This window comes from Penaeus vannamei, chromosome 9, assembly GCF_042767895.1.
Source record: "Penaeus vannamei isolate JL-2024 chromosome 9, ASM4276789v1, whole genome shotgun sequence".
NCBI classification, from domain to species: domain Eukaryota; kingdom Metazoa; phylum Arthropoda; class Malacostraca; order Decapoda; family Penaeidae; genus Penaeus; species Penaeus vannamei.
The window spans coordinates 13,615,214-13,628,288 of NC_091557.1; the positions used below are offsets into that span (position 1 = coordinate 13,615,214).

At 37.9% G+C, this 13,075-nt stretch overlaps 2 protein-coding genes across 2 annotated transcripts in view; one reads left to right on the forward strand and one right to left on the reverse strand.

The window, feature by feature from the left end:
- The window catches only part of LOC113820272 (zinc finger protein 850), a gene marked incomplete at its 5' end in the record, with an annotated part of 9,332 nt that extends 1,371 nt beyond the window's left edge, over window positions 1–7,961 (forward strand). Inside the window, 2 exon segments of the mRNA XM_027372595.2 lie at window positions 1–2,611; window positions 6,407–7,961. The exon segment at window positions 1–2,611 is cut by the window's left edge and continues 1,371 nt beyond it. Coding sequence (XP_027228396.2) covers window positions 1–2,611; window positions 6,407–7,219 — 3,424 coding nt within the window.
- A 1,304-nt stretch (window positions 7,962–9,265) lies between these two features.
- Window positions 9,266–13,075, reverse strand: part of Rad23 (UV excision repair protein Rad23) — a gene marked incomplete in the record, with an annotated part of 29,022 nt that continues 25,212 nt past the window's right edge. Inside the window, 4 exon segments of the mRNA XM_070125338.1 lie at window positions 9,266–10,967; window positions 11,346–11,461; window positions 12,223–12,350; window positions 12,477–12,537. Coding sequence (XP_069981439.1) covers window positions 10,857–10,967; window positions 11,346–11,461; window positions 12,223–12,350; window positions 12,477–12,537 — 416 coding nt within the window.

Below are 13,075 nucleotides of genomic sequence, written 5' to 3' on the forward strand. Positions count from 1 at the left end.
ACCCCCTCGACCAGGGAGACCAGCTAACAACTGTCAGAATTATCAGTCACATGTGCTGACATATGTGGAAGGGAGTTTTGGTCAGTGGCATTCATGGTGCTTTTGTGAGACTCCAAACATTCCTAATGGTTCACAGAATATGATTGATGGCACAACAACAACTGTAGCGACTCACCCTCCTGCTTCCACTGCTCTATCTGCAGCTCCACTACCCCAGCATCAGCAAGTAACATACACAGAACTCCAGCAACCACAAACACAACAAAACCAAGATGCTGTGGCTGTTCAAGAGGTGACTCAGACAGAATATCATCAAACTCCACAGTATCACACTAACTACCCGCAACCAATCCATCATTATGAAGAAAGCCATCACCAAGACCCACTAGACCAAATAAGCCATCATCAACAACACCATCAACCATCTCATCATCAGCAGCTTCATCAATCACATTCTCACCAGGGCGACAGTAAGATAAGTTCCGAACCTCAGGTATTTGCTATACCAGGCATTCAGCAAGACCAACAAGACCAACAGCAGCAGCAACAACAGCAGCAGCAACAACAGCAGCAGCAGCAGCAGCAGCAGCAGCAACAACAACAACAACAACAACAACAACAACAGCAGCAACACCCACAGCCACATCAACATCAACATCAACAGCAACAGCAACAGCAACACCCACAGCCACATCAGCAGCAGCAGCAACCACCACAAGACCAGCAGCAGCAAGAATCCCAGCATCACCAAGAACATCAGCAACAGCAGCATCACCAACACCACCACCATCACCAAGAGCCACAACAATTGCAGCCACAACCTGATCAACATCAAGACTTATCAGAACCTCAGGCTGATCCTCAAGTGACTTTCCAGTACAGTTTAACAGTGAATAATCCTGCTACTGGGGATATCCAAATCCAGAGTGAAGCATTTCCAGCCAACCCTCCTGACACACCTCCTATCAAGAAGAGGCGTCTTGCTAAAACTCAGCAGGAGCCACATGAAGTGCGGATATATACTTGCGCTTCTTGCCCAAGACAATTTACTAGAATAAATCACTTGATTATTCACCAGCGAAGGCATACAGGAGAAAAACCATACCAGTGTGGTGTGTGTCTACAATCATTTACACATAAAAATAGTCTTACAATTCATATGAGAGGTCATACAGGGGAGAGGCCATATAAATGTGCAACTTGTGGGTCATCATTCACTCAGAAGAGCAATTTGCGTGTACATAATCGAACCCACACTGGTGAAAAACCATTCAAATGTGACATGTGCGAAGCTTCATTCAGTCAGGGTAGTCATTTGACTGCTCACAAACGAATTCATAATAACGAACGGCCATATGCATGTGACAGCTGCCAACAAATGTTTACACAGCGTAGTGCTCTGAAACGGCATATAATGACACATACAGGTGACAAACCACACAAGTGTGAGGAGTGTAGTGCCAAATTTTCACAGAAAGATGACTTAAGAAGACACTTAAAGGTTCATTCTGGAGAAAAGCCAATCACGTGCTCTTACAAGCATTGCAATATGAATTTCACAGATAGAACTGGTCTGACAAGACACATAAAATCAGTACATTATGATAAACCAGAGTTAGCAGGAGATGGAAAGAAAAAGAAAAGAAAGAAATCAGGATCAAAACCAGCCCCAAATTCAAGTAAACCAGCCCCAAATCCAAGTAATAGTCCAAAACCTGTGAAAGGAGGAAAAGTTAAGGCCTCAACAGTAGAGCCAACTAGGATAAGTAGACGTCTGCGAGAAGCAGCTGAAAAGAAAAAGGTTAAACCAGAGCATCCTGATTTTATCATGGGTGATTTTATAGATGTGGATGTAGCGATCAGTGATGTGAAACCAGCAGCTCGCCAGAAATCACCAAAGAAGATAGCTGATAAGTCTCAGGAAAGTAAACAAACTGAAAAGGCAAGAATGGAGTCGTGGTGCTTTTGTGAGGTACCTCATGGCCCAGATGAACCTCATAATCATGCTGGAGTTGAAACTAAAGCAATGAGTGATTTAACTGCCAATATTGTTAATAATGATAAGGGATGTACATCAAAGATAAATGACAGTGATACTAACACAGATCTAGTTGCAAGTGCTCATGCCACTGGTGCAACCTCCCTGCTTCAATTATCAATGGAACACGTGGCTCATGGTTCCATTCCTCCTAGTACTATTAGTGAGGGCCTGCAAGAAGCCACTGGTGCTGTAACCATTGATGCTTCATCTTTAGTAGTTCCTCAGATGGAAGGAGGACCACAAAATGTTGTTGGGTCTAGCAGTCAACCAGTAGTTGCTTCAGCCACCCAAGCTTCTCCGTCAGTTGGGCAGAGTGTAGTGGGTGGCCATGTGGTTACTGCCATAAGCCAACATGGTGCCCAAGGAAGTGGGCGATTAGTTAGTCAGCCGATGATTAGTGGGCAAGTTGTCACCGCCGGTCAACTGGTTGGCACTAGTCAGTTGATGACACCAGAGGGTACAATCTACATTGAGGCCAGTGAAATGTTAAGCAATGGAGCAGTTGTAATAAACCCTGGCCAAGGGGCCTATATCAGCTATGATCAGATTACAATTGGAGCAGATGGTCAGGTAAGAGTAATGTAGATATTGTTTGTAATAAGAATCATAGTACTTCTTATACAACAACAAAAAACATTTTAACATCCATTTCCCAGTGTACAGAGTTTGGACAAGTCCTTTGCTTGTTCTCCTCCATATCCTTTAGTCTTGAGCATTGGAGCAAAGGCTGTCAGACCTTCATGGCTATCATCCTATGTCTAGCCCCCCCCCATCTGTTTACTTCCTTAGATGTGAGAACAATCCTGAAATGATAAAAGACTAACTTTGGGTTAATCCTAAATGGCCTCAAGGAGCCATGAGCATGGTAATCCCCTGTTTAGCCCCACTGACTAACTTGACCCTCTACCACAGGACTCCTATTAAAGGGCAAGGGATTGTCTAAGTAGATATTCACATTTGGTAATCGTTGGTATGACCTTTATGGGGTAATGAAGATGAATGACAAAAACTGCTCTTTTCTCAAAATCATATTTTCATGCCTGAAAGTAATATAACTTTGTATGGAATTACACAATTTTAATATTTCTTGTTGCAAAATGATCGTCTAGTTCGTATCTACTAACTGTAGCTAAGTCATGCATTATTTCCACCAAATACATTTTTTACTGAAAATTTAATGGCGATTTTCTGACAAAAAAAAAGTCACTTTTTTGCAAGGTAACTGAAACATTGTCGTTTCAGATAGATTTACATAAATGCTATAGTTGTTGCTCCTATTTGTTGACTAACTCTGGTCAGAAAGAAACTGCAGTACTATTCACTAGAAGGAAGCCATTACATACTTTTTTAATTCTATCATCTCACTTTTTTTTTTTTTTTTTTTTTCTAGTGCAAAAAATTATGCAGCTTTTTAAAATCAAATTTCTTGTAATCAAGCATCACATATCCATACACATTGTTTAAAAATTTTATTGATCTAGCTAAAAAACTAAAGTGAAGAGGACTGGATAATGAATTTCGTGACCATACAGATGACTCTTTCCCCTTATGTATGGGTATGGCTATTGCCGCCATGACGTAATTACTATGATGTGATGGTAAGTCATGATTTGCTACAGCGAGCACATGCCCTGCCAGAAAGGCTAGACTTGCATAATGATTACGTCGCAGAAAATTCCAGCCCTGTCATGATAGGGTTAATACTCTTACCAGAATGGTTTCCATCATCCCAACTGAATGCCCTGTGTATGACAAAGATTGGTCAGACTGTGAAAAGGCCCTACTTTCCTAACTTGCTGATTATTATACAATGTCAATACTTTGCTACACTATTCTTACCAGAGGCCACCAAAAGTTTTATACCAATATTGCCAAAATTACACTCCATAGACATGACGTCCCTCATGAAGTATGTATCGGAGAGTCTTGACCTGTCTGACACTGCCCTGAGGTAGCAGTTCTCAGGGCACTATTGTGGCAAAAGGGAGTCCCATGTGTATCCATGAGGGAGCGGGAGGGAGGGTTGGTGTAGATGGGGCTGGGGGATAAGATGTGTTGGGAGGGAGTAGGAGGAAGGGGTGTAGGGGGAATCTTAGGAGGAGGATAAATGTCACTTGGACTCACTGTATGCAAAGCCAGGCAGGAAGTTAACTGGCAATGTTTTTCTCTTGCTCTTTACTCCAGTGCTGTCCTTTGCTTTGCCAATCTCCCTTCTCCACAGGATGTTTTTACATCTCTCCTAGTATCTCTTCCTCCTACTCCTTACATTACCACTTCTAACCCCCCCCCCCCCCTTCTACCAGTCTAATTTATTTTGCCATTCTAAGCCCAGACACTTGAATATCTACCACTTCCCCAGTGCCTAACCTTCCTCTTTCTCACTCTACCCATTGCATCAAACAATCTAACCATTCCACCCCATTTCCTGTATCCTCTCCTATACCAACCTCACCTGCTCCTATGATGTCTATCCCCTCTTTTCGTGCTCAGAAGACCTTCATTTCTCAGACCTCCCCAAGCACCTCCTCAGAAACTCTTGAATACATTAAAAAATTCCCAATCATGACGTCCATCCTTTCAACCTCCTATGCCCTCTACATCTATCCTCCTCATAAGGTTCCCCCTGACACCCCTTCCTCCCACTCCCTCCCAACACATCCTATCCCCCAGCTCCATCTACACCAACCCTCCCTTCCGCTCCCTCATGGATATACACAGGACTCCCTTTTGCCACAATAGTGCCCTTCTCTGGAACCTTCCCCTCTTGAAACTCCTCTCTGATCCCTTGTCTCATTCCCCAATTCTTCCCCTCCTACTTCTCCAACACCTGTTTCTACCCTTATCACTCATTTTTTTTCATACAATTGTACACTGAAATTCTCAGACGTATTTTTTATTGCATCTATTTGCCCTTAACCCCCCTTCCCCTTTTACTAATCCCTGGGCTGCTCCATTTTCATACTCTTTTTCCTTTTCAATACCATACTATCCTGCAGTGCTGCATGACAACGTGTAATACATTTAATCTCATAACTCATTAACTCTACCCTTCTCGTTGCTATACTTTTTTATAGTGCTCTATGACCTTTGATGTCTAGCACATTTAATTGCTTTTAACCATTAACCATTAACATATGTCTAGGTCTACCTCATCATCTTGCTTTCCTGTTCTTCATCACTTGCCCTTCCTCCAGTGTCACAGGTTTATATCATCACAATCTGCTGCATTCAAGCACATCTGTTTACATCTAACATTCCTGTCATGTCCTTGCTCCTGCCATCAAATTCAACATTTTAAAATCAGCTTAATACTTGAGATGAAAGATATTAACCCATTGGCACTGGATGCATTCACTGGTTTGTTTTATTAAATTGTGGGGTGAATTATAAGGGGTACCTTATCTCACATGTTAACCCAGTTTCTTGAGTTTTTTTGGAAAATGGCTTTTATTACTGTTACTAATTTTATTTTAATTAGCCCCTTGCTGCTGGGTGGCATGTAAGTACATGCAACAGCTATTGTGGACCAAGTAGCGAGTGGCATCACATCATGACCATTCCCGCACCATCGTCTCATTGGATGGTGCATGTTTCTCTCTGAGAGTAGTGGCATCATTTCTATGGTGAAACTTTTAGGCAATAGCATTTAAAGGGAAAGTAAATATTCATTAAAGAAAAGAAAAGAAAAGAAGAAAAAAAGTAATAATAACAATATCAAAATATAAGCTTTTAAGTGGCTAACATTACCTGAAAATGGGAAACTGTCAATGTGCGAGAACAAACCCGCGTTTAGGGACCCAGTGGTAATGGGTTAATATGGTTGTTGTACATGGTATCATCATCCTTTATTATTTATATTATTGTTATTGCTTTCATCATCATTTATCAATATCATTATATCATTACCAATTCATTACCTTTATTATTGTTTTTGTTTATCAGCATAATTATAATTATGTCATAAACTAGAATAATGCTAATAAGAGAAAATCTTTCAAAAACTTTGCAGTCATTATTTTTTTGTAGGTTATTATGAAACTTTTACTGTTGCCTTTTTTTATCATCTTCATCATCTTCTTTGTGTGAGGGGGGGGGGGGCATGATATGTATCAGTCTTTCAGGATGGAGATGGGATTCATGCACATGTCTAAAATAATTATTAATAGTGAATATGGATTCTTAAAATATCTTGGATAAGAATTCATTTCAAGCAACTTCTGTAAAACAGTAGGATGATATTTGCTCACTAGTAATATCTTGCCATTCTTGTTACTCTTAAAGGATGATCTTGTGGTCGTAGATGAAAGATTACTATTACTTCCATCTTTTAAAAGTAAAATTAAAAACTTTTTTTTTATTTTTCAGGTTCTTAGTGTGCCAGTTGGTGGTTCCACAGGAGAAACACTAATGATCCAACCTGCTGCAGGCTCTGATGTTACTTCAGGTACAGGCACTATTACCTACACGACAACACAGCTAACAGAGCCTAATGCTGCCCAACCCATCCAGTACACAGCTCTAAGTAATGATGTCATTAATCTCTTATCACATGTGGACTCAAGCAAAGAAAGTACCAGTTCTGATCTGACAGCAGAGAAGGGAGTAACAGTTATTGCCAAACCCTTAGATTGTTCAGTATGTGCTAAGTCCTTTGCACAAAAGCGTACCTTATGGACTCATATGTTGGAAGCTCACCCAGATTTACATTGTTGTTCAGAATGTTGTGCAGCATTTACCTCGCCTGAATATCTTAATCAGCATAAGGCCCAACACCAGAAACTGCACGTGTGTTCAAGATGTGGAATGGCATTCACAAATAAATCATCATTAAACAGACATAGACAGCAGATGCATACCGGAGCTGCTGTTGCAGTGGAAGACAAAGTTTTTGGTTGTGGATCATGTGATGCCAGGTTCCACCAACAGTGTGACCTGCGAAGACACGTGCTAGGACATACTGGTGAAAAGCCTTACAGATGCAAACACTGTGATGCTGGATTCACCAGAACATCAAGCCTTAATAAGCATATGAGAATCCATACTGGAGAGAAGCCTTATACATGTGAAGTGTGTGACCAGTCCTTCTCTTATAGATATCAGTTTAACAGACATAAAATCACCCATAGACAGGATGACCAAAGAAGTAACTTCTCTGTTTCATATGAATTTCAGGAGTAATTTATTGTATATGGAATGATGTGTATCAGCAAATATTCGCTGTTTATTGTTGAATTGCTGATACTTAAATAGGTAACCAAAGGAGTAAGAGTATTATGGGGATTTAAATATACCAAACAGTAATTAGGATTAATGGAAATTATACAAGTGGAAATCCCTTATTCATTCAGAATTAGGAAGACCATGTCCTTGACCAGTCATGCATCCAGTCTGAAAGGCATGTCTTCAGATATGCCACTTATCTGTAGAGGTACCATTGGTACTGTGGCCCACCATAGGGTAGAGAGAACTGTATCATTACCATCACATTATTTTATTCATTTTTTCATTTTATCACTTTGTGAAATTTGTATGACACTTTCCTTTGCCCAGGTTTTTGTTCATATTAGGAAATAACTACTGTGTGCCCATTTCAAATTCAGATTGTGTAGCCATACTGTAAAATAGACGCAAGCAATTTGTTTCATAGAGAGATTATTTTTAGTGTATTTTGTGTACTGTATTACCAATATTTTATTGATTTATTCTCTTGTATATTATAATTTGTAATGAAAATTGTATATTGTACAAACTATTAACTGTAAATGTAAAATGTTATATAGTGAAGAGTATTAACCAAATGTAAGGTTATTGAATAACCATTGAGTAGGATGTATTTAAAGATGGTTTCCCTTTTTATAAAGACATCACTAGATAGTGTATGTATAATCTTTGTGCATAAACAAATTAAACTGAAATTCAGCTGAAAGTTTATTTTACCCTTTATAGTGTTGTTATATAGGATTTATGCAGTGGCATGGGATAGATATTCATATCCACACATTACCTTCTGTGAAAATAGGTAAACTACTGACTTCATGTTACCTTGGGTTATTGTAATACAGCTGGAAGTGGTGCTTTAGCGGTCAATTATCGAGTTGCTTTCCATAATTTCTTATGGAAATTATATAATTTGCATAACTATTCACCAACTAAAAATATTGACAGAATGCATATGCATGTGCACACACATTTATAATTATTTTATATATTACTTGCTCAGGGGGAGATTTAATTTTTTTTTCTCATAACAGTTTTCATGATAAATGAGAAACCCAACATCCCAAACAATACAAGGAAAAAAATATAAGGGCATTAAGGATTATATAATTACATATGGCAGACTGCAATAAGGTTAAATATTTAAATGTATTGATTTAGCTGTGAAATAAAGTATTTTTGCTTAATTATGAAGAGCAAAATTTGGAAAAAAGTGAAACCATGGACTAAAACTTTTTTTTTCTTTTTTTACTCTGATTAGATGCATGTTTGATTGTAAAAAAGAAAATACATTCTTTTCTGAAATTAAAACTTACAATGTTCTTTTCCCTTTATATGGCAATTACTTGTATGATACTGTCTTGGCAAAACATATTATCTGGGAGAAGCAGCAGTACAAACAAAATGGAGAGAGAGAAAATGGTAAACATTCAAACAAGAACTCAATGGTGTATTACAGAATACATAATCAATTATAAAATGTTACAGCATTCTGATGCGCTATTTATTAATATCTTCGTATTATTCAACATAAGGGCCAAGAATTCATACTGGAATACTGCTATTATTGTACATGATTATTTGTCTTATTATCACCAGTACTATAAATCTCATCAAAAGGAAATAAACAGAAACTATTGATTCTATATAACTATCACCTTCAGTTGTGATTCATATGATTCACCTGTTGATCTTAAATGGGAGGAAGACAGAAGAATGGCATGTGTTTAATTCAACAAACTAAGAATTAAGCAAAATTAAAAAAAATTGCATCTACTTCCAATTAGCACCCTGCTGACGGGCACGGCTATTGTCGTCATGGAAAGCCTACCCTTCATGTCTCGCTCTAGCAAGTGAACAGGAAGGGCCGGCTGTACACAGCGAACGCCCTGCAGATAAGGCTGGATGGTTGCCAGTAGTCACCGGAATGAGTGCCACAGAAAATTCTGGCACCGTCAGTGTAGGGTTAAAATCATAATTCACAATAAAGGTTAAAGAAACGATAACTTAACCTGCTGGTTGTATTCCTCTTCACAAGAAATATTAACAAATATTTTTACAAAATGCTTCCCTATTAAAGTAAGGCCTAGGGAGAGCATGAGTGGCAACTTATTCTATCTGGGTGATATTAACGCTTCTGGCATTTAGCACACCAATGGCAGAACTCATGAGCAGCTGAGGTAATGAGTAGAGAGCGCCAGAAGCTCGGACAGAATATATAGAGGAAACCCATATTTTTTTCAAGTTAAAATTATTTTGCTGGTAAATTTCTTACACACCTTAGTCTTTGTTTTGAATGGATATCCTTTCTCTTTAGAGTCATTATCACTATCATTAAACTGCTGTTTTATGACATTAACCATTACTTACTTACCCTCAACACTTTTTTTCTTCTAACCTCATCTAGATATCTGCAGGTGCTCAGAGAAATATAACTTTTTGTATGTGTTCTGAATCTTCAAGGAAGTTTTAAGAGCAAATGTTGCACTGCATGCCTCAAGCAACATTCCATGCATAAAGGACAGATGTGGGGGAGGGAGGGGGGAAACTAGCTCTAACAGAAACTTAATAATGAACATGAATTCTCAGTTTCACTCATAAGTGTGCTGCTAATGTGCTGTAAAAGCTTCAGACAGGACAAGAATACCTTATTAGGAAACTGCTGGCAGTTTAAAAAAAAAACTGCTCACCATAAAATCTTACCAACATAAGCAAAAAATATAGCAGTCCCACATTTAATAACTTATCTCAAATTTAAAGGATGAAACTTTCAAGAAACTTTTATACAAATATCAAATGACAGCAAAACATTATGAAAATTGAGCAAGTAATACTATACAAATCTTGTTTCTCACAGAGAAGCCTTTTGCTGCAATTTTCTTTACTCAGAGGGCAAGCCAGCTGCTACGCCATACATGTGTGTAAAGCAAAAGATAGAATACATAGTTATATGATGTCACTGCCTTCACAAACCTGAGTCTTGTATTTGTCTGATCTTTTCTATGTCATAATGGATATCACCTATGAAGACTATGATGTATGGCTGAAATTACCTCATAAGATGCAACTTAAATCCTTTTCTTTCAAAAAATTATTAAGGTTAATCCAGACTAAAAAGTCATAAATGGGGAACACAAACAGTAGAAAATATTGTTTGATGGAATCCCTGTAAATAGTTCAGATAAAACTTTCCCACTATCACTGGACAGTGCACTACCAGCTGATACCAGTGTCATGTCAGTAGCATAGGACAAGGTAATTAAAACTCAAATTCTTTTTACCTCTTAATAGTAACATATTGAATCTGCATGAAAGCGATCTCACACACATTATATACACAAAGGAGTGGCAGCATAGGTGTTTGAAGCATACAACCACATAACAGTTAGTGCTGGTCAGTTACCTGCACCAAACACAGGGTCTCCTAACATGTATGAACTCAGGTTTTGATATATGAAAATCTGTAATTGACTTTCTTTGGACAATTTCGAGATAACAAGCCACTGGAAATCAGCCCATAGCTTAGCTGTGCACTTAACAAGAGATTTCATATTCTAAATTAACTTATAATTTGTTAAAGAGAGGGTACAAGTATAACCTAATCCCAAGTCTGACTGAAGAGAAACTCTGCAGCGAGGTTCTCATTCTTCTCACAGGCAAAGTAAGCTTGGATTACCACATCTTCAGGGAAATTACCTAGAGCTTTCAGCTGAAAAGGAAAAATAATATGCTTATTCCATATTCCAAATAAATTATAGTCTCATTTACAGGAAAAGCATATTTCCAAGGAAAGTACAAACTACTTGCAGTTTACATTGCATATGACAGCAAATCTGTATTCACATAAAGACTAGCTGTAAAGGGGTGCAACTACTATAACTTATTACTTGTTTGATGATAATGTAAAATTAAATGAATTTGGGAAAAAGGTTTAGAAGCTTCAAACTGTCAAAGGTCATAACAAGAATTATTTTTACATCAATAAAGACAAATAACTGGAGTTAAGACTCCTAGCTTGTATGTAACACCCAAAAGAAAACCATTGCTGAATATCCTACAGGCAACAAAGGATATAATTTATATTTACCCTTTCAATGGCATCTCTATCCTGAGGGGAGACAAGGATTGCATTTTGTCCAGGAGCAGCACGGCCACCACTGCCATCTCCACCTTGATTACCACTACCACCTCCTGTGCTACCACCTGAAATGAAAGTGGGTGGTCTTTAAGTATAGATTAATCCCTGCTACATCATATGAGAATAATATTGAGTTCACAACAATTTGGAAAAAAATGTATTTCTTCATGTTTTTACTACTTTAGATAAATAGACATATCTTGAGCTCTTCCCACTATATTTCATATAATAATATAACATCATAGAGCATCTAGCCTTTATGACCTGTCTAGTAATGAATCAGAAGTCCCAAACTTTACAAGCTATATCACAAATAAAATTTTACTGATGACAATCAGTTACTCAAAACTATGGAGTATCTTACTTTCAGTGAGAATACCGTACATCATATTTTTACAAACAGATCACAAAAATATTGGAAAAGGAGAATGAGACAAATATAAGAAAAATATGAAAATATGTAGATGAGTATTAACATCACCATGGTTAGGGTTAAGGTTATGTGTGAATGTATGAAGAAAGGGAATATGGAATAGGAAGATAAATATAACAAGGAGAAGGATAATAAGAAATAAACATAAACAAGATATGAATAAAACAGAGAAAGAGAGAATTAGAAAAAAAGGAAGTCAAATAAAACAAAAGTCCGCTGATAAGTGCATTTTGGAGTATTTGTTTGAAGACCAGTTACAAGCTGTCAAGATACTATAATCCATCTGTTATCCAAAAACATTCATAACTCAGTGCCTAAGAACCACATCAAAGAAAAAAATAAATGAACAACATTCACCAAAAGGTCTAGTGCTTTCAGAAGAGTTTTGCATACCTCCAGAACTGCCACCTTCATTCAGCATACGCACAAAGGCCTCCTGGTTTTGCTGGATCACCTGAAGTAGCTGCGGATTTGTTTGGCCAATTTGCTGGATGAATGCATCCAGCAATGATGGATTGGACCTGGAAAATTATGTGTACTTATACATATTTCATTGGAAAAATGTGTTGGGGCTCCTCCTTTCCGCTTATTGCCACTTTATTTACTTCAGACTCAACACATTTCTCACCATCCCAAATGTAACTTACCTAATCATTTGTCGCATCTGCTCAAATTGAGGCTGCGATCGAAGGAAGTTTAAAGGATCCTCTGTAAAGTATAACATGGCAGAATCAGTACTGAATTAACAGAGACCTCTTCCCATCCACCAAACTAATCCTTTCCTTTTGCTCTTTTTTCTTGACACACATACCTGGCTGAAACCACAGATTCATCCTCAAAAGTACAAAAAGAAAGAAAGAAAGAAAGAAAGAAAAAAAGCCTCCAATATCGATGCATCCTCTGGCAAAAGTCACAGGATAAAACACTTTTGTTCTTTTTGCAACTTTTTAATGCTTCCATTAATTCCATTTACATACAACTTTTTGCAGTCCTTACCATTGTATATTGACACAAGAAAATTAGTTTATGCAGTGCATTCAAAACACCCAGGGGGAGAATTGTGTATATGCTCACTTAGTAACTCCCCTCTTTCTCCTCTTTCTTCTCTCAAAATGGTAGCAAAATAGCAGCAAGGCTACAGAAATATGCAACCTAACCTGCTCTGCTAGATGACAATAGAGTGGGCAATGCAAAAGTAGGAGTAATATATGGATCTCTGGCATAGTAAGTTTAACTGGTTTTGTAT